General features: G+C 40.3%; 1 protein-coding gene across 1 annotated transcript in view; it reads left to right on the forward strand.

Annotated features, from left to right (window-relative positions):
• Positions 1–22,214, forward strand: part of CUBN (cubilin) — a 1,372,460-nt gene that overhangs the window by 758,141 nt on the left and 592,105 nt on the right. Inside the window, exon 38 of the mRNA XM_086941783.1 lies at positions 12,266–12,447. Coding sequence (XP_086797909.1) covers positions 12,266–12,447 — 182 coding nt within the window. The remainder of the gene's footprint in view (positions 1–12,265; positions 12,448–22,214) is intronic.

Below are 22,214 nucleotides of genomic sequence, written 5' to 3' on the forward strand. Positions count from 1 at the left end.
CCTGGACCTCTCAGCAGCCTTCTATACTGTTACCACAACATTTACCTGAATATCCTCTCACAGCATCCAGTTATCAATGGTACAGTCCTTCAGTGGTTCACCTCATACCTGAGCCAATAATCTCAACTAATCAAATTTAACAAATCCACTTAATCAGCAGTGTCATTTCCACAAGGAATTCCCCAAGGATCAGTCCTGTCCCATGCATTGTTCAACATCTATATGCAGCTGCTCGAAGTCATCCTGAAACAAGCCACAATTGCCTTCCATCTCCATGCAGAAGACACCCAACTCTACATTAAAATCTCATCACGAAAGACATCCAGAACTTAAACAACACTATCGCCAAACTACAATCCAGGCTGACCAACAAACACCTTAAGCTCAACCCCAACAAAACTGAATTCCTCCTCCTCCAACCAAAAGGAAAGTCCTATGCTTTACACAACTGGCTTGACAAACTTACTTCACTAGACTGTAAACTATCTTTCCCCAACTCTGTCAACTCACTATGGATTACAATTGACTAAAACCTGAGCATGAAAGACCATGTAAATAGATCAGCAACAAGTGCCTTCTATATGCTGAAACAACTAAAAAAAGCAAGCCTTTCATTCTCCTTGAAGTCCTAAGCACTGTAGTACAATCCTAAATCACTCCTAAAATGGACTACTGCAATACAATGATCACTGGTATCCCAAGACAACACCTTTTGCCTTTGAAATCCACACTCAGAGCAGCAGCCACACTTCTGTCTAGAGAGAGCTGCTATGATCACATCTCGCCCACACTTACAACCACAACTGGCTACCAATTGAAGCAAGAAGCATATTAAAAATGGCCTACATAACCCACATAGCTCGCTATACTGAAAAACCCACCTACCTCGCAAACAAACTATCAACAGCTGGACAAAAGAGGCCCCTGCAAAGTTCAAACACTCTATTCCTGACTATACCCAATTTTAAGAAAGAAAAATCAGTCACCCTTCTCTGTGTCTAGAATTTGGAATACCCTGCCACAGGATCTATGTGACAATCAATCATTCCTACACTTCAGAAAAAAACGTAAATTACTTATTCTCTCCAAATACCTGACTGAACCCACCCTCCTAAAATAACAAATTTCTCTGATGATCTTCCCCATCAACCAGCAAAGATCCTGGACACTCTGAAAAAAGAGCTGTGCACTCCCCCAACTTTTGAAATAAGCTACCATCGCTACCTCCGAACTATATCACCCATTTACCCTAGTCGGCCTTTATTTCGTTTACATATTATTGCCATGTATGTCCATTGTTTTATTATTTTTCTTCTGTATTGTCTTTAAATGTTGCTGTGCATATTCTGTAAAAGTGCTGTGATACCTTGGGATGAAGACTGTGCTATATAAAACCCGAAACATAAATAAATAAATAAAACATAACATTCCTTTTTTCTTTAATTTCTTCCTTCTTGCTTTCCCTATTTCTTTCATTCCCTCTTTTTAGCTTTCCTTTTTACTTTCTTCCATTCCTTCTTTGCTTCTTTCTTGCTTTCCTTTTTCTTAAATTTCTTCTTTCCCTTTTTCTTTCATCCTTCTGTCCTTCTTTTTTGCTTTCCATTTGGTTCTCATTATTTCTTTCTCTTTCTTTCTTTGTTTCTTTCTTTGTTTCTTTGTTTGTTTGTTTGTTTGTTTCTTTCTTTCTTTCTTCCCTTCCTTCTTCTATCTTGCTTCTCTTCTCCTTCCCCTACATTCTTTCCTTCCCTCTTGCTTTCATTTATTTGCTATCTTTCTTTTTTTCTTCTTCCTTTCTTTCTTATCATTGCTATCATTCTTACTCTTACTCTTTCTTTTTCTTTCTCTCTCTTTTTTCATCCTCTTGCTTTTCCTTTCCTTCTTTCTCTCTTTCTTTCCTGCTTTCATTTCATTTTTCTTGATTTTTTTACCTTCCTACTTACTTACTGTCTTTTATTCTTCCCTTCCTTCTTTCTATCTGAATTTCTGTCCTTCTTACTTGCCTGTCTTATTTATTTTCTTCTTTCTTGTCTGTCTTCTTCATTTTTTCTTTTTTGCCTTCTTTTCTTTCCTTTATTCTTTTTTACTTTTTTCTTGCTTCTTCCATGCCCTATATCTTTCCTTCTTTCACTATTTCCTTCTTTCGTATCTTCTTTATTCCTTTATGCCGTCTTACTGGCCTCCTTTCTGTCATTCTTGCATTCTTTCTTTCCTTCTTAACTTCTTTATTTCCTTTTTTCATACCTTCCTTCTTTATTTTTATTTTTCATGCCTTCTTTCTTTCTTTCTTTCTTTCTTTCTTTCTTTCTTTCTTTCTTTCTTTCTTTCTTTCTTTCTTTCTTTCTTTCTTTCTTTCTTTCTTTCTTTCTTTCTTTCTTTCTTTCTTTCTTTCTTTCTTTCTTTCTTCTCTTCCTTCCTTTCTTTTTCTTTCTTTCCTTCTTTTTTTCTCAAGGCCAAGAGGTTACAGTCAATAGCACAACAATTAACATTTCTAGGTATATGTTAGCAAAGAACTTCTTTTATTTTCCTAAAATGATGTGTATGACAGTATAACTTATAGGTGTTTTCAGCCACATATGTCTGTGGTTGTGTCATTTACATTTTTCAAATCCACTTGAGCATGCTTCAAGGGGCAACACTTATCCCCACTTCAATCATTGGCTGGTTTCACTATGAGCAACACTATGCTGCCTTTTACAAGGAGCATATCCACACAAAGTATTTCCCTTCATTGCCAGAGAATATTAGGGTAATGCGTGCTTTTTTGACACAATTCTTTTTTGTCTATCATCGTTGATTTGTATATATTGACAAGCTCCCAGCAGCTTCCCAAACAATAAAGTTTTGCGAAAGCCATGACAAAACAATAATTGCAAAAAGGCTTGCTGGCAACATGTTGGCTTTGCCAATGATTGTTATATTATGTGTTAATTAGAAGGAGATGGGTGGTGCACAGCTCGGTTAAAAACAGTTCTAATGATTCTTGGAAGGATGGGTACACTCCAGGGTGGCGTTTCCGTCAAGCGCCTGAAAATGTAGAACATGTAGTGTACGCAAAAATATGCCAGTTCAGTCAGTGCAAAATGCGCGAAGGAAGATAAATAAAGAAAGTGTGGCGTAAAGGGAATAAAGAAAGGACTAATGTGGAGTCCCTGGGGAAATTAGAAATGGAAGAGGTGGTAGAAAGTGACAGCGGGGGCCATCTTAGAATGGTCAAAAAAGGTGAACAAAGGCAGGAAAAGGATAACATGAAATGGATGAAACTAAAATAAAGGGAAAAAAAGAGCAATGGGATATATAATACACTTATAGAAGTTATAAGTAACAACTGTATTCAACGCGATCATTCAGTCCATGTGGTTTAAGTGTCTGTAGACGGTACATCCATTCAAGTTCTCTTTTAAGTAGTAACTTGCGATTGTCAGTGCCTTCAGCACGAGTGATGGTTTCCAGTACTGTAAATTGAAGTTGTGCAATGGTGTGATGAAACTCATGAAAATTCCTGTTTAGTTTTGGATTTATGCTCGTTCATACGAACTTTTATCTTCCTCTCAGTCTTACCGACATACATTTTTCCGCAAGGGCATTTCAAGGCATAGATTAAGTTCGTGGAGTCACATGTGGCGTTTACTTGAAGTTTGATAGAATTTCCTTTCATAGGGTGTTTAATGGTGTTGCCCTTTATGATACAATTGCAGTTATTACAATTTAAGCATGGTTGGGTGCCTTTGTAGTTTTTGCTGATTTGTGCTTGTTTGGTGAGAATTTCTTTAATGTTTTTACTGCGGGTATACGCAAACAGTGGAGGAGGGTGGAAAATGTCCCGGAAATCAGGTTCCATTTGTAAAATCGGCCAGTGGTTAAGAATAATTCTCTTGTATTTAGTACTTGCTGTAGAAAATTTAGATACCAAAACCATGCGTTCATCCGGTTGTTTGAGTCTTTTGGAAAGGCTTTCTTGTCTGGTGATGCTTGCCACCCGTGTTTGTGCTTCGTTGAGGATTTTTTCGGGGTAGCCTCTGTCTAAGAAGCGTTCATGCATTTCCTTAATTCTGGTGTTAAAAGTTTGTTCATCCGATACAATGCGTTTGACGCGTAACATTTGGGAAAAAGGCAAATGCTTCTTAAGAGATCCCTGGTGAAAACTAGTGAAATGCAATGTGTTATTGCGATCGGTGGTTTTACGATGCAAGTCGTGACAATTCCTTTTTCAGTGATCTTGATGTTAACATCAAGGAATGAGATTTCCGTGTCGCTGATTTGCCAGGAAAGTTTAATGCGTTCGTCTTTAGTGTTGAGTTCTGTCAATGCATTAATGAGTGTATCTTTGGTGTCCGTCCACATGAGGAACAAATCGTCAATGTATCTGATCGGTATATATGTAGATTTTCAAAGTTTTCCATGTAGATATTGGCGTATGTTGGAGCCGCACAATTACCCATCGCCATTCCAGATAGCTGAAGATACCACTTGTCATCCTCTTGAAAGTAACTATGGTATAACGTGTACACCATAAGTTCCATGATGAAGGTTTGCATAAGTGGGTCAATATCACTGTTGAGGAGAGCTTGTTCGATAGCCTCAATACCTCCCTGGTGGGGTATAGAGGTGTACAGTGAACTGACATCTGCTGTGCACAGTATCAGTGAGTCGTTGGTGTTGATTTGAATCTGAGCCAATTTAAGTAAAAATTCTGTGGTGTCTTTAATGTAAATAGTGGTTTTTGTGACAAAAGGTTGGAGGTATTTGTCTATGTACTTGCCCTTGGGTTCATGTATCGATCCTTTGGTGGAAACGATGGGTCGGAAAGGCGGATCCTGGAGGTTTTTGTGTATTTTAGGACTCATGTGGATTGTGGGGCTCTTGAGGTGTTCTTGAAGCAGATAGTTTTTGGTGCGGTCTTCAATGATCCCAGCTTGGTGTGCTTTCCATACTATATTTTGTAAGATACATTGGAACTCCCTGGTAGGGTTGTTGTCAAGTTGCATGTAGATTGTGGTATCCTGTATGTGTTCAAGCAAGCGTTGGGTGTACATGCTGCTGTTGAGGATCACAAGGGCCCCCCCTTTATCGGCTTTGACGCACTTAATGTGTGGATTATTAGCCAAGGTTTTAAGAGTATCAGGATCCTTTTGAGTGATATTTCTGTGTTTAGATGGACTTCTGAAGTTGATTTTGGACAAGTCGTTGCGTACTAGATTTTCAAATAGGTCTATGCACTTATGGCTGCTTGGAGCTTGATAGGTACTAGATGGTCGTAGACCCTTGAGTTGGTCACTTTTAACAACGGTGTTAGGAGGTAAGGTGTTATCAAAGAAATGACACAGTTTGAGTTTTCTGATGAACTTGAAAGTGCTCACTTCAAGTTCAAGTAGATTGGTTTGAGTCACCGGAATAAACGATGTGCCTTTCTCAAGGAGATCCATTTGATGTTTAGGAATTGTGGTATCAGAGATGTTGATAACTAGGTGAGTTTTTTGGGTTTGGGATCTTTCTTGGTGACGGTGCTCCGAGTGTTCGGATGACTCTTTTCCTTTTCTTTTCTTCTTGCTCCTCCGGAGTCTTTGGTTGCTTCCGGGCCTGATCCTAAAAAATGACCCGTGGATGATTGTTCTTGTCCGGTTGTAGATGTGGTTGCTTGATCGTTGGTGGAAGTTTGACTTGTGGGAGCTGTGGCGGTGGTTTTATGTGGAGGTCGATAGGAAGTATCGCTTCCAGAAGATGATGTGTCGGTCTGTGTGTTAAAAGGCCTGTTGCGACGGCGTGGGGCATAGACATCGGCCCACGTGTACACTTCAACTAGCTTGTAATCAAGCGTGTCTCTTCGAAACTTTCTGATTTTACGTTCGTTTATCTCTTTTTGGTGTTTGTCGAGAATAGTTTTGATGTCGTCAAGTGTGTTTGTAAGCTCTTCTCGTGTCAATAGATCTTTCAATTCACTATCGATTTCCTTAATTTCTTGTTCTAGGTCTTTGAGGATGCCAGCAAGTTCTTCCAAAATGAGGAGGATCAAGTCCAGACTGCATTTATTAAGTATTCCATTCCATTTTTCTTTAAATGCTTTTGAATTCTTGCAGAGAGACGGTTTGAGGGATATCCGTAATCCGCGTGGGATTCTGAGGGCTCGGTGATATTTAAGTAATGTACTCGCGTGGAGTTTTTGATTGATTTGGCGTTTGGAAAGGTACAACAGTTGTTTAAGGCATTGCTCTTTATTGTGGGTAGATGTGGTGGGGCTGATGTCTTCTTCGATTAGCGAATAGATTCGTTGACGTTCGTCTTCATTGTATGCAAGGGTGTGAGCCCTAGCTTCGGTGCTTTTGCTAATTTCTTCAAATTGCATACTTGGCAGCGTGCTACCCACCCGTGGGCGGATAAGATGAATTGACAATTAGAAGGAGATGGGTGGTGCACAGCTCGAATTAACACAGTTATAATGATTCTTAGAAGGATGGGTGCACTCCAGGGTGGCGTTTCCGTCAAGCGCCTGAAAATGTAGAACATGTAGTGTACGCAAAAATATGCATGTACATCCCCCGAATGAGGCACTCCGTGTGTGATCAACAAAATGATTCCAAAATTGTAGGTAGAATGTAGATTTATTTTTCAATATTCGTTCATGAAAACTTTCTCAATGATATTCTCATCATATCAATGAAGTGTATAAGTAGTACAACGTGTAAATAATGAACACGAACTCCAATTCATTTCGGGCGGGGCGCCCTTTATCAAGGAGAGCTGAAAAGAAAAGACGAGCCCATGTCAGGGTGGAGGATAGAGAGATATAAAAAATAATAATGAGAGTGACTAAAAAAGTTAAGAATTAAGTGCCGATCAATATATGTACTGGATCGGGTGCCTAAGTAAAGGATAGTAGGTGTGGAAGGTGATCGTGCTTGTCAGGAGATGAGTGGGCGGGATGTAGGGAAGGTGAAGGAAAGTGATGGGGATCTACAGCGAGTGCAACGAACGTGAACGGGTCAGAAACTGAACTCAATATCGCAGCTCCGTCACGGAAACCTGCGTGGAGGCTAGGCACTTACTTCATAGAAGTTGCGAAGTGGACCGCTACTTCAATCGATATGCCTGGATGTCCCAGTTCAGTCAGTGCAAAATGTGCGAAGGGAGATAAATAAAGAAAGTGTGGCGTAAAGGGAATAAAGAAAGGACTAACGTGGAGTCCCCGGGGAAATTAGAAATGGAAGAGGTGGTAGAAAGTGACAGCGGGGGCCATCTTAGAATGGCCAAAAAAGGTGAACAAAGGCAGGAAAAGGATAACATGAAATGGATGAAACTAAAATAAAGGGAAATAAAGAGCAATGGGATATATAATACACTTATAGAGGTTATAAGTAACAACTGTATTCAACGCGATCATTCAGTCCATATGGTTTAAGTGTCTGTAGACGGTACATCCCTTCAAGTTCTCTTTTAAGTAGTAACTTGCGATTGTCAGTGCCTTCAGCACGAGTGATGGTTTCCAGTACTGTAAATTGAAGTTGTGCAATGTTATGATGAAACTCATGAAAATGCATGGCAACATTGGATTTTTCCTGTTTAGTGCGGATGCTGGATTTATGCTCGTTCATGTGAACTTTTATCTTCCTCTCAATGTGTTAACACATTGACATCCAGGTGAGAGAAAGATACATTAATGCTGACACTAACATCCATCTTCTTCTGGTATACCATGGGCCTGATTTAGATCTAGGCGGATCTAGACACGCCGCTGCTTTTTTTACGGTTTCTCGACCCACCTTCTTGGCACTCCGTCCGTCCAGTTTAGATGTTGTCAGGGCTGCGAATGAAAGATCACTTGAGTTCTGCTGACTCTGCCAGGCTTCTTCGCCTGTGTCAAAGGCATCACAGGCAAAATCAGCTGTCAGAGGGAGCTCCACTTACGCCAAGCTGATTACAGTGTGCCTTTACGTCGAGGCAACTGTAGTGGGGAAACCTCCAAACTCGAGTTTGCAGAATTAAAGAAAAAGGGGGGAAAACCTACCTCTTTTTACTTTTCCAGTTCCGTTTCTGTCTTGAACCCCATTGTTCAGGTCCTCCCTGTGCTGCTCCTACATGAACACAATGCTAAACTACCCCGTTGTCGCTGGAATCTGTTGGTGCACATGTTGTAAAAAAGGATATTACACATTATTACATATATATATTGACAGATCTACAACATATGTGTGTAGTAAGATAATGAATGATTAGTACTTACCTATCGCCACACCACCATGGCCTCACTTCATCAGGACTCTGCTGCTATGAAACCACCATCACATCGGAAACATCTAAATCAAGTTGGTGCAAACCTGCCAGCCTGAAGGTGATTTAGTATTGTTAGGCAGCTGGGAAGACTACTGACGCAGTGGACCGCAGTCTGTTGGAGCCACATCTAACTACGGTGGGTGGTACAGTAGTCCTGATCTAAATTAGGCCCTATGTGACAAAATGTGTATACACAACTTGTTCTAAATATGGATAAATCTATTTGAATACATGGAGGTCCAACTGTTAGGGCCAGGAGGGGAGAGTGAAATATGGTTTACTATACCTAAGAGAAAAACCTTCTTAAATGTATTCCTGTGCCAGTTTGCCCCTGCGAGTGACAAGTACTCAGCCAGTATTTAATCACAGTTTCCCTTGTTACTGTATCCCCAGGGATACAGCAGTATTATGTACAATGTCTTGTTTCCTTGATCTTTCAATTTCAAAAACCTCCTACCCACCTAAACGTCTAATAGACTGGGTGATTGTCACGTCCTCTATCTCTTAAAAATAATAAAACTCTTAGCAAAAATGTAATACATTAAGACCATATGCGCCTTTCATTCACTTTGGTTTTTGTTACACATATTAACGCATCACTATTTAGTATTATGTAAGTGCCATTCTTATCCAGCTGTAATCTTCCATGTACTTTAATTTTACTATTCATAGGTTGCCCTGATAACTCAGGCATACATGTTCTCATCCCAATTTACCACTATCCCCTAAAGTAGCCTAGTCCATTCAAGTACAAGTGTGATTCTCAGTTATTGGAATGCAAAGGATAGGCCTGTCCCCTCACTTAAATTAGACATGCATTGTCAGTTCCAGTAGTCAGTCCTTAAGAGGTTCAGCGCCATTAAACCTATTGGTAAATGATGCAGAAGCAGTTGTTTAGAATGACTGGCCTTCATTCTTCTTCGTAGCATCCATATGCAATATCTTTAGTGAGTCTGGAAACAGTTTTAGTTTTCTGGTACACAAAAATTCTATTGTCTTTTCTTCATTGTCACCAACAAAACAGCATAATCCAACAGCCCATATATTTTTTGGTACTGTCATAAAAGAAGTATTGTGATATGAAGATCTTGTGGTTTGCGTATTCAAAAGGTCTGTGCATTTTGACAATTAACAGGATCTGCCTGGTATGCTAGCATCTTGGGAAGCGGACAATAATTTTTCTAATTCTGGCGTTCTGTCTTAATTTTTAGTTCTTACTCTGTGCACCCTCTGTAAATCCAGTGGAGTGTAAAACTACAGCTTAGTGAGCTCCGGCAGAGAACTTGTGTGGAATCAAATCATGCCACCCCCTTCTAACTTTTCCAGGAGTCCTTATAATTGTACATTTTTCCATGGAGCTTTTATCTTCAAGTTCTGTTGTCTTCCTCTGAAGATTCCAATTGGCCTGCTCCTAGTCCAGTGACTCAACTATTTTCTGTTCAGCTATAAATAGCTACACTTCACCAGCTTTTAGTCGAATGTTAAAGGAAATAATGTCATTCCTTAACGCACTATCTCCATGACTGTCCTAGTGGTTGTTTCTTCTGCTGCTGTGAATAAAACTTTAATAATCTCAAATTCTTTAAAAACAATCTACAGTACCATTACTGTTACATTAGATTGTGCCGCCTAGCCTCTATGTTGGACCTTTGTGTTTGCTCTAATTTCACCTTCTTGAAAAATAGATGTCTCACTGGTTTCGATTTCGACACTGGTCAATAGTTCAGTTCCTCTTGTCATACCAGGACACTGAATCACTATTCCATATACAAAAACAATTATTATTTTTGTAATTTGTGTCTCTGTGTGGTGCTTTATCCAATTTAAGTTTTCCAACAGTTCATAGCACCTTTAGATCTTTGGGACACAACAATAAGATAATATGTTCTCCATAATCACCGAAGTGTCTGGTATTCTGTTAACTGCAATGAGCACCTCTTCCTGAGTCCTCGTCCGATATCTGTGTTCACCCTTGTCACCTAATGGATGGCATTCTCTGGCTTTGTAATGATCATTCACAGTTATACAGAGATATAAATTCCCTCCTTTTCTTTTACATGTCAAACATGAAAATATCTAGATTTTGTTTTTAAAAAGCTTGATGAAAGAAGGTTGTCTTTCTAATGTTACTGCAGCCTCACTCAATAGTGGATGTTGCTGCTAATGATTCCAGTATAGTGAGTTGGAAAGCACTTCCTAACAGTCTTGAGCTGCTCTTTAAAGCATTTCTCTGTACATACACCATTACCAACCAGGTTTGAGTGCACACTTCCACCGCTCTCATTCCCGTATTTCTAGGCTAAGCTGTATATGCTATTGAAATAAAGAAAAGAATACTTTGAAATAAAGGTTTTGAACTACAACAGTGTTTGGAATTCATTACCTGGCGCACCCCCCACTTGCTTCATCATTTCAGGATCTGGAATATAGAAGCACCACACAACGGATGGTGCTGGAGAGTCAGTGCGCAGGACTTTATACTCATGATTCTAGCATGAGGTGCAAATCTATAAGGCCACCGTTTGATTCCCTTGTATAGACTCACTCTCATTCCTGGATCTCTGTTGTAGTAGCCATTTTTTCTCCTCTTGTCATGAGAACTAATCCAGCTCCACACACCTACCTGCTGGTGCTCTAATTCAGGATTTCATCATGGTTCTACTCACAGTTGCCACTTTGCTCTACCAGTGCTCCAATGCACCAAGAATCTCTGTTCTCCCACTTTTTTCCTCGGTGGACCACTTACAGTGACATGACTGGTATGGCCTGCTGGAGTTCTCTTAGAGAGTTGCCATTCTTGTTGGGCTCGAGTTGGACCCTCACATATATTAACATTTGATAACTATGCTTTTTCTAAAGAATAAGGGCCTGATTCAGTGTTTGGTGGACAGGGTACTCGATCACAACCATGATGGAGTACCTTGCATACAAAACCCTTGTCCTGCCCGCCCAACCATAAGTATTCCGTTAACAGAGCCACCGTTAACTCCGTCAATAGAATGCATCCTCCAACACCCCAAAAGAGCAGGGGCCATCAGAGGAAGAAAATTCTATTGTTTGCCCTATTTAATGTGAATGGTTAAATGGCTTTTTTTCCTGCCCACCTCCACCAGGAAGAACCTGGCATTGCGGGACATAAAAAAATCAATAATGACCCCACGTGATTGGAGAAAATTCCCAGGGTGTCATTAATTGTTTTTAATTTTGTTTTTTACAAACAAACTCCCACTTTGGTGATTTGGGGTCCAAAGAAGAAAATTACGTATGAAGAGTTTGACAGCTGACTGTTATTACTGGAGGTACCATCATCCAAATTTATCTACATTGATAGTAACCACCATGAACGCAGCTCCTTTTGATGTAGAGAAATGTCACTGGAGCCTTTGGACATCTTCCAATATGGAGGTCAGGATGTCCATCATGGTAACGAGCTAATGTACTCCGTCGCACTAGCATACATTAATCCATCAGCCAAACTGTAAATCTTTTGTAGAGTCAATAACAAAATTATTTATATTACTGAAAAAGATATGAGCCACATATTTAGCTACTTGCTCAATAGAAGTACATGTATACAGAGGTTCTACCTGTTGCGTAAAATGTGATTTAAAAGCAATTCAATCTGGCATAACGTTACAATAAGAAGGCACTCTCTGCAAATATCGCTAATTGCTATTTCCCGTGTAGTGGTGGACATTGGTGTCATTGAAAATGCAGTGATCTGAGTTGCCAGCTACCCAGCAGAGAAGAGAGGGCTCTTGTAAAGCAAGCGTTCAAGTATTATTGGTTAGATAAAATCTCTAACAATTAATTCCATCTGAATATATCAGCACAGCACAATATTCCACTTCTACATTTTGCATTTTATGAATTTAAGTTGTTCCTCAGGATATAGCACTTTTGCTCTGAATAAAATGACAACAAATATCTTACAATTGGATTATGTTCTATGTTTTGATACCTATTGAAGGTGTGCATTAACTCGTTTCCCTCATTTCAGTGTTTGGAAATAATCTTGGGGGGAACAATGGACAAATCGCCTCTCCACTATGGCCAAGAAATTATCCACACAATGTCAATTACATGTGGACAGTCACTGTTGATTCATCTCAAGTTGTTGAAGTCAGGATCTTGGAGATGGATATTGAAGATCACAGTGGCTGCCGTTTTGACAGATTACGGGTATGTTCATCTATCTGAGATTTTGTGATGTGGGTCACTATAACTAGAAAATATTTATATAATACGGGTGAGAATTACTTTAAAAGTTATTTTGCTCAAATTGGAAGCTATTTGGGAATAAGAAAAAATGATATCTTTAGAATAATCATTCAACCACAAAGAAGCTACATTGTGACCACAACTAATGTATTTGTCAGTTCTTGTGATTCAGGTTACAATATTTTTGGGATCATTTGGTGAGTATTAGCAATTGACCAATTAGAATGATGAACATTTATAATTCCTTTTCATCATTAATGGCCTTAACAGTCTCCATTTTATTTTATTTAATTTCTTGAGTCAATCAAGCCTGAATCTGATCACTTTAACACATTAAAAAAGAGGGGATTTCTGTTTTTTTAAAGACAGTTCAGAATTGACACAATATTTTTTTTGTTTTTAGTTTAAAATATGTTCTATTCAAATAGCAAATAGTATTGTTGATTGAAGAGTCCACAGTATCAACTTCTCCTTGCTAGAGCAAACATCCCTACCTTTCAAACTGCCTGTGATATGTTTTTGATTTTTTTCTATCTCAGTTTTGAAACTCATTACTTAATGTCAACTCTGCCTTGACTGAATGAAAGAAGAAATAAAGAGAGGGATAACAGAAAATAAACCTTGTGTTTTCCACAATTGTTAATGGACCTCTAACTAGAAATAGCTTCTCTTTTTTCAAGGGGCAGAGTAACAGTTTCTGATTGAAAAGCCAAGAAATGGTTTCCTATTGTCAGCAAGCAAGAATTATTCTACAAGTAAAATTTGTTGCATGCCTAGAATTTTATTTTGACTTCTACCATCTCTTACCATTCCCACTGCTACCTCTCAATGTTGTATCATTGGATCCTTGTGAGTAACCACATTTGTATAAGATAGCATTTGAAGGAAAATCTGCAAATTCACACCATTTATCATAGTCCATCTGCATTTAGGCCGATTTTCAAGTTCTTACTGCTGCCTCAAACTTAAAAGCCTCTGATTTTGACTTACTTGGTTGATTTAACTTTCCATGAGGTGCAGAAGTTGCATTGGAAGTCAAATTTCACATGTGGTCAGAAGTGTGTATTTACACCACTCACATATGTGGTCCAGAAACCCAGATTCAGGAAGCCACATTAGGCTGGGCTGCAGTGTAAACATACTGCAGTGGCACTTGCCAGGGAAAGTGCCTTCGCCATGTAAAAAATACTGTTTAAGTATATAGGGTAAGTCAACCCTAAAGACTGCCACGTGCGGCCACAGGACTGGGTGCTTAAAATCTAATAAGCAAAAAAAGAAGTGTCATATGGCTTCAAAGAAAACACACGAAGGAGCAACGAAAAAATGGAAAAAACGGCCACATTTAGGACGTTTTTTAGGAAGGCCCTCACTCACCACCTGGTGATGACATGTTTCATCATTGGGCCCCACCGAAGAGGCCGAATGCCTCTTCAGTGTGCTTCGACGCCAGATCTACTGCGGAGCAGGATATGTGAGTTTAAGGCGTGCAGTGAAAAATAAACTAAATAGTGGTGAGGGGATTAAAAATTTCTTTAGTGTATCAGGAAATGATTTATTAAGCGATCACTTAGGACATGTTATTAAAATTGAGTGTAGGAAAGTAGTCCACGAATTAATTGTGTGGTTATTTCCTTAGTCAGTCAACATGTTTCTGCCTCTGAAACGGTGTGCATTTACCAGGCATTCATCAGGACTATATATGTGTACTAAACCCTGGCGGTATGAGCACGCTAAGGCCCACCCTTACCTAGGGACGTGTACGTGTAAAATGAAAAGTGCGAAAAATAGGAAGAGAAAATGTCTTCCTACTAACTCCTGGTTTAGGAGGCTTCCTTCATTAAGGTTTCTGCGCTTTTAGGGTGTAACGGGTACACCATGGGTCATAGGAGGGGAGTGGTAGCGTAATTAGCACAACGCCCTCGACGCTAGGCACCCTCAGTATACCTGCATTACCCTCAAACTGGACCACGAAGCTGTCTTTTTCAGAAACATGCCTGCATATGGATACAACCACTTTTCCATATCTAAGAATTGAAGAATGGTGGAGCAATGATTTGAAGTTATTTTCCACTTACTTTTGAAAATCTACTTCAATAGTGAAAGAAGATTGGATTTAGTGGAAAAGTAACTTTTAAAAAGTGTCCTAATTGCTGTTTGTGAGCAACCCAGTCTTGAACTGGTTTGTCTTTCAGCCCTGCTTCAGACTCCCAGTACACATCCTTGACTGACTTCCTAACAAACAGCCCTGGCATTGCTTGTCCACTGGGCAGTGGTGTTGTTAGCAAATGGCCACTTAGCAGGGATTTGCTATCTGTGAATGGCACAAGAACAGCTAGCAAACAGTGGGCAACTTTCACAGTTTGTGCTGTGATTTGAATGTCAAAAACTACAACCATTGATTCCCAAGGCCGCCCTATACCGTCTGGCTCCATTTCCATTCCCAGCTTGAAGAGCAACCGTTACTGGTGCTGACAAAAGTAGGATATCTCATCCCCATAGGGGAGTGGCTAAGGAAAGTTCCAGCTCTCCTGCTGTTGGAGCATGGCTGGCCTTCTTGGCTGGGCGACTCTTGGACAGGTTTGCAGTAAACCAATAGAAGAAGTGCTGAAAAGGGAAGCAGAGATATAATGAGAACATAGTCAGGATTGGGAGTAGGGTATTCTCAAATTACTAGCTAAGCCACAGGATAAGTCTGGCACCTCACACCACCTCCACATTCCTGGACTTAAAAATAAATAATCTTGCATATAGAAGTCTGCTGTAAAGCTGAAAGAAGGATGACAAAGGTCTCCTTACACTTGCTGGTAGCTAAAGACTGGAAAGGCAATCCAAGGGTCAATTGAATGGCCTCCTGTTTTCTTTATGTTTCCTAAATTAGTTTAGGAATTTGATTACATTGTTTTCTTCACTTTTAAATGGTTGGTATTGTTTGGGTTAGTACATGTTTCTTTCAGAAATTAACTGCTAATTGGGGCTTTGCAGACTTTTTCTGAGAATTGTGTGAAGTTTTAACCAGTATATTTGTTAAGTTGGTGAGAGTACCCCTTTTCCAAATTAATATCCCATGCTCTGACAATCACCATCGAATCTGTATTGCACAGGAAAACACATTATCTAGTCTTTGTAAGGGTGCCATAAAGCTGTTGAATTCTATCAGATATATTTGCCCTCTTGGCAGAGCAGAGTGTAGAACTCATTGTAACTGTCTACTATTTCACATAACAGGTGCTGAAGCTCACATCCCAACTGCACAATGAAAATGTACTTCTATTCTCCATTACAGCTTCCCTTCACTTTTTTATTTTCTTCTGAATGCCACTTGGTTCACGTAATCAGTAGTTAGGACCACAGAGGAATACCTTTTATTCTGTGTATACCTAAACTGGAATATACATATAAAACACTGCAATTTGATCAAGTAGGTGCTCCTCAGATACAACGGCTCTCTATAAATCCTTTACAGCTTTAAAGTACTGTGAAAGAGTAATCTCCTTTGTATGATTGGATTCAATATGACTTGTTTGCTTCACATGAACCATTTCTGTCCGTCAGATTTCTTCAATCCTTCCCTCCTTTATATCTTCCTTGCCATAGGTTCCAGATTTCATTAACCATTTTGCTACAAGTTATTGATTTGGCAAAGGTGCTTCTTAAGACTCACTCTAACCTTTCTCACTCTCTGCTCATGCAGCCTCCTCCTGCTGCTGACAGCAAATTTACCAACTATGAGCTGGAACTCTGTTGAACTTGTGGACTTTGGAAAGTAGGAACTATGGTCCATAAGAAATGCCTTGTCCTTTCCTTTTGTGAATTTTTTCCTCATCCTCGGTCCTGTTCTGGATCTTGCCTTAATGAATGAATGCCTCTATTTCTTCTGAAAAGTTGATAACTATTTGTATTTCATGTTCTGGTAAGCAAAACATCTAAGAGTGGTTCTTTTGGATGGAGTTCCCTGAAAGAGTTCTTAAGTTTATCCTACTATGAATTTTAGACGCAACAGGTATCTATATTCCAGCCCATGATGATGATCCTACAGACTACTAGTCTACCAAAAGATCCACAGTACAATTCAGACTTTATGTTGTATGATCTACAACAGCTGGCTACTTAGTCCTGTACTCATATGAAGAATAGTACTGATGTTTGCTGGTTCAGAGGGAGTTAGTTTGATATCTGCTGTTTCACTGCAAGAATGGGATCTGTTGGGGTTTGTATCGCTTGTGCTCTGTAGGGCGATTCTCTAAAGGAACTACAGTGAAGGATGTGCTCCGTATAGTGACACCCATTATAACTATTGAAATTTTCTTGTTTTATGCAGTATGTCAGTCTATTACTAGACCACTACTCCAGTGCCATGCTGAGGAACAGACTTTGTAAATTGTTGGCAAAGCAACAGGTGCAACCTTGCTTCATATGTCCAAGGCATTTAATAGGAACAAAGGTCATTAATTACAGATATATGGGTGTGGTTAATCAGAAATCAGGAGTGAAAAAACTGTTACAAATATACATATGTATATGAAGTTCAAGGGTTGTCGTGTCTTACCCATATGGGTAGACATAATCACAATTTGTTGTATACAATTACAGGATTTCATATAAAGGGAAATGTGTCTTTGAGAGAATTGCCTGGCAACATCTGAAGCTCAGTGATGCAGTCGCACATAGTAAGAGATCCCCCTTTTCAATTCCTGCAACATTTGTGGAAATGCCTTAGAACTGTGCCTTTCCAAGCAAAATGGCCGTTTGTGGCATACATTAATTAAAGCGATAATTTTATATGAGCAATCATGACTGTCTTGTAGCTCAATTTGCGTAGATGCTACCATGGCCCTATATCCTAATTATCAGTTAGAGAGCATCATCCTACCACACCATGGCTGTATGTACTGTGCACCTTAGCCCTGAAATTGTTTGTTCCATAGTGGTTTTGCTAGGGGACTACATTCTGTACATTGTGCTACCAATTGATACCCAATAGTTGAAATAAGTCAAGAAAGACAGGTACAGTAAACAATTTCTCGAACTAAATAGAAAAGAAAAGTTTCTTATGTAACCAATGTTGTAGAATGACAGAGACTGTCTTTTATGGCAAATACGGGTCATATTGCCAAATCATACAGTTATTAGCACATAGCCAGACTGGTGAGCATGATGCTAGGAAATAAGTGATGTTATAATGTCATTGGTAGGTATGAGGATATTCTGCTTTGTGCAGCTGTTAGAAGAGTGTGCAATGGGCCTTAGGGGCTGTATATGTTGATGCTGCATTGCTTCATTTTTCCAAAGCATTTTTTAGGAATAAGGGTCACTGATTACAAATATATGGGTTTGGTAATCAGAAAGCAGGAGTGAAAGGGCAATTACAAATGTACATATCTATATGAAATTTAAGGGTTGTCATGCCTTACCCATATGTGCAGACATAATCACAAATTGATGATATATGGACAGTCATTTCTCCAGACGCAATTGCATAATGTAGAAGTAAGTGATTTTTGATGATTTTCTGATAGGTACATTGATTTTACTTGTAAAACCCATTCAAATAAAAATTGTGAGGTGAAGTCACACAAGCATTTAGGAGTACAGTAAGTAGTACTACATGTATACTCTTTCACGTATTCTTGAATGTCGTTGTGATATCACCCGAAACGTCCAAGGCCCTATTAGTAAAACTGCAATGATGGCACTGTCCTTTTATATTTGGATTAACTGAGTATGGATCTTCCCAGAATATTCCAATTGTCTTCCTGTTTTAGATGTCTTAGGGCCAATTTACAAATGCTTGCACTACTTTCCATACTCTTAACTGCTTTTTTTATTTGACTGCTATGGAAATATTAGGAGAAGAGTTATCTCAGTGAAGGACGAGGAGAAAGTGCTCGGCTAACTTACCTCTTACTCCCAAGCCATACATGGGAGTGGTTGGATGAGCACCTTTTCTTTTTGGCTACATTCAACATCATCAACCATTCGGTTCTCCTCCAGCATGTCTTGAACCTCAGAGTGCTAGGCACTGCAAGAGAATAAAAGAGTTACTCTATCTACCATGGCACACTGTACATTGCCTGGCGAATGGAACAAAAAGGGATGTTCCACAATGTTTTAATGCAAGGGGGGCTATTCCCAAACCGCTTTTGTATTATGTTTAGTGCTATTAAAGTACTAATAAATAATATTCACAAACGTACAAGTCTTTTCAAATGGAAGATCCTCAAACATGTAGGTTTAGTACTTTGTAGTAAATGTGAGATGGGCCAAAGGGAGTGGTTGTAAAATTGACCAAGCTTACTTCAAAATAGTTGGGATTTAGGGAGGAGTAGGGAGGTTCTAAGGGATGATTAGGTTTATGGAGGAATGTGCCCCACAAGCTACACTTTTGAAGGTACTAAAGCCAAGAAGGGGTCGAAATAGTAGTAAATGACTTCAGCTCAGAGTAAGTCCAGCACCACACTAGGGTAACCATTGGTGCTGCAACACCCACCATAGAAATTAATAGACTCAGACATAAAATAAACCCACACATGGAATGATATTACACTAAATTATTTCAAATATTTAAAAATAAAAATAATTATAATTCAATGTTAACAAATATATCTAAAAATAATACATGTGTAATATTAGATTATAAACGAATGTAACCTTTTTGAGTTTCAAAATGTAACGTAACATTAAATTATAATGATATATAATTCAATTACTTTTAATTAATTCAGTACACGTATTTACGGTAATTAACAATTTAATTCAGAGTTAATTTAATAATAATGTCGCTTTTTTCTTTTGTTCTACATTTAAAATGAATATATAACATTACTTTACTAACATATTTAACATTAAAATATTTTCACTAACTTTTTCCAAGTATAATAAACTTTATACATTTTCCCAATATTTTACCATAGGGAGATCACCACAGTCGAGGCAGAGATTTCTGCATGGTAGAGTAGAGGCAAGAATTCCCTATACTTTACTGTCCCCTCAGTTGGATATGTTTGTGCATAAAAAGTTTGGGAGTTTTGCACTATTTCATTTGAATCATGCCTGACAGACTGTTGGGAATGAGGACCGTTGAAGGAATTTTACTTGGACCATTTTGCATCTCTCCAACAGAAGAATGGAATGTGGAAGAGGATGTGGCTTAACGGCTAGTGTGTCCAACTTTAAAGCTGTGGAACAAGGTTCGAGTCTTGCGGGAGGCTCAACCATCCCTGTATTACTGGGCAAATCACTTAATCTCCCTGTGCCTAAAACAATGAATGTGTCCGTCTGCAACTGGTGCTCATGTAAAGCGCTCTGATACCTTTGAGCCGAGTTCGGACATGCAAAATCGAGATTGTCAATGAGTCAGACCAGACTTGAAATGTTAATCCAGTATTGAAATTAAAAGGTTCTCCTCCAATCAAGTTATGGGTACTGTTGCTTTGTATGTTGAAAAGATTAAGGCACTTTTACCAGCACTAGAATGGTACAAATGTCACAGATTTTGCAGAACATATTTAAATTCTTAATGCCGCAGAACAGTATCGGTTTATGCTATGCCCAGGGGCGGCCTTAGGCATATGCAAGCTGTGCACCTGCACAGGGCCACCAAACCCCAGGGGCCCCCACACCAATATATATCTATACTACTATTATAAAGGAAGAACTTTGAACCTTTGAGGCGGGTAAACTCGGGAACCACAGCGCCTAACCACACACCCGATACATCGTTGTAATCGTCAGGGTGTGCAGATGGACATAGGCTATATAAACGTAATAAATATACGTTATTTAAAAAATTTACCCCAAAAAAAAGTAGTCCCTTGGAAGAAGCGCCGGCCGCGACGTGCGTGCCCGACGTGAGGAGCGCGGGGAGGAACGGCGTCCAGGAGCATGAGGACAACCGGCGGACATGGCGCGGGGAGGAGCGGCGGACAGGCGGTGAGGAGCGTCGGACAGGCGGGGAGGAGCGGTGGGCGCGGATGAGGTAGGTTATTTATTTATTTATTTAGGAGCGGTGAGCGGTGGATAAAAGAAGCAAAAATTAAAATCGTGAGCAAGAGGAAGCAAACGGAGCATTACAAAAGTGAGCCAAACGGTGCATTACAGGAGGAAAATGTTATGTGTGCAGGTTACAAAAGCGTACATCGTGAGAAAGAGGGAGCAAACAAAGCATTAAAAAAGTGAGCCAAACGGTGCATTACAGGAGGAAAAAGTTACGTGTGCAGGTTACAAAAGCGTAGAAAGTAAACAAAGAGGTATAGGAGGAAAAAGTGATGTGTGCAGGTAGCAAGAGGAAGCAAACGGAGCATTAAAAAAGTAAGCCAAGCGGTGCATTACAGGAGGAAAAAGTTACGTGTGCAGGTTACAAAAGCGTACAAAGTAAACATAGAGGTATAATACTGCAATATATAGGCGGGGGCCCTGAAGCCTAATTGCTCCCGGACAACGTCGGGACGGGCTGCTAGTCCTTAATATAATAATCCTCTGAGGATGGATACATATTTGCGTGGTGGCCCCTGGCAGGGATTTGGCGGCCTCCGGCTCTGTTCCACTTCCAAACACCCTGACCCCCCTCCCTTTACTGGCCTCCGCGCTCCGCCCAGCCCGGAAACCCTCTTCCCAAGCCCCCTACCTACGCTCCCTGCCCAGGGCCGCCATGAGCCTAGAGCCGCCCCTGCTACGCCCTGTGTTCGGCACACGCGCAACAGTCTGTCCACCCGACCCTTTTCTAGCACTGAAGTAATCTCAAGGCTATGTAAGGTTTGTAGGTTTGGTTTTATTTTAACGACGTAGATATCAAAGAAAAGGATTTCTTTAGCTTATCAACAGTCAGAGTATAACAAGAACACAGGTTGAGGGGGGGTTTGGATTTGAGGTCCTTCACTGAAGACTCCTTTGCCTCTGCTCCCGGCTCCTTCCTTGTGGCAGGCGAGCCAAAAGAAAGAAAACAAAAACGAACTCAGGCTACTGTTTCTGATTAAGCAATGAACATAAGAGGGAGGGCAAAGTGCACCGTCACCAAGGTCTAACCGTGCTGTGCCTAACGTGAGGGAAACAATGGTGCTTTTCAATGGTGCCCCGTTATGCGCGCCCACAACCCCTGGACAAGCCCCCAGCATGCAGCCGGTACTTGCCTGCTCCCACGACCCTCCTGGGCCGTGGTGTTGGGAGGCCAAGCCTCCTCGCCATCGGGGAGTAAAGTGGTCCCATGCGCAGTGCTCCGTGAGCGGACTTCTCTTCCTGGCTCCTCTCCGCTGTTGCAGGACTCCCGCTCTGCTCCCGTGCAAGTCTCCTCGTGGTCTTTTTCCTTTCTCGGGGTCGGGGTTCTCTCCTGTTCTTCTCGCTCGGCTCCGGTCAGGTCCTGCTCTCCTTCTGGCTTCAGAACAGCTGAATGCCCTGCCGGCCGGCCGCCGCCCTTTTCACCGGTCTCCTCGCGTTGTCCTCCCTGCGACGCTAGACCGCTGACCCCGCTTCCGGGTTCCGCTTTGGCGGCCATGTTGGGTTGGTCGTCGGTTTGTGAGGGTCGGAACCCATCACAGCCCTTAAGATAGGTGTTATTCATTTAATTTGTATCATGTTTTGCATGAAATGTTCTTGCTTGGTTCTGTTATCCTAGCTAATTTTAATGTTTGCTTTCATGTGTATATGTTGGGCAGTTTCCCTTGTGAGCTGTGATAGGCTTGAATTTATATAATACATCTATTTACCTTCATGTTCGAAAAAATGTCTCTTTATAG

The sequence above is a fragment of the Lissotriton vulgaris genome, chromosome 10 (genome assembly GCF_964263255.1).
Source record: "Lissotriton vulgaris chromosome 10, aLisVul1.2, whole genome shotgun sequence".
Taxonomy (NCBI): Eukaryota; Metazoa; Chordata; class Amphibia; order Caudata; family Salamandridae; genus Lissotriton; species Lissotriton vulgaris.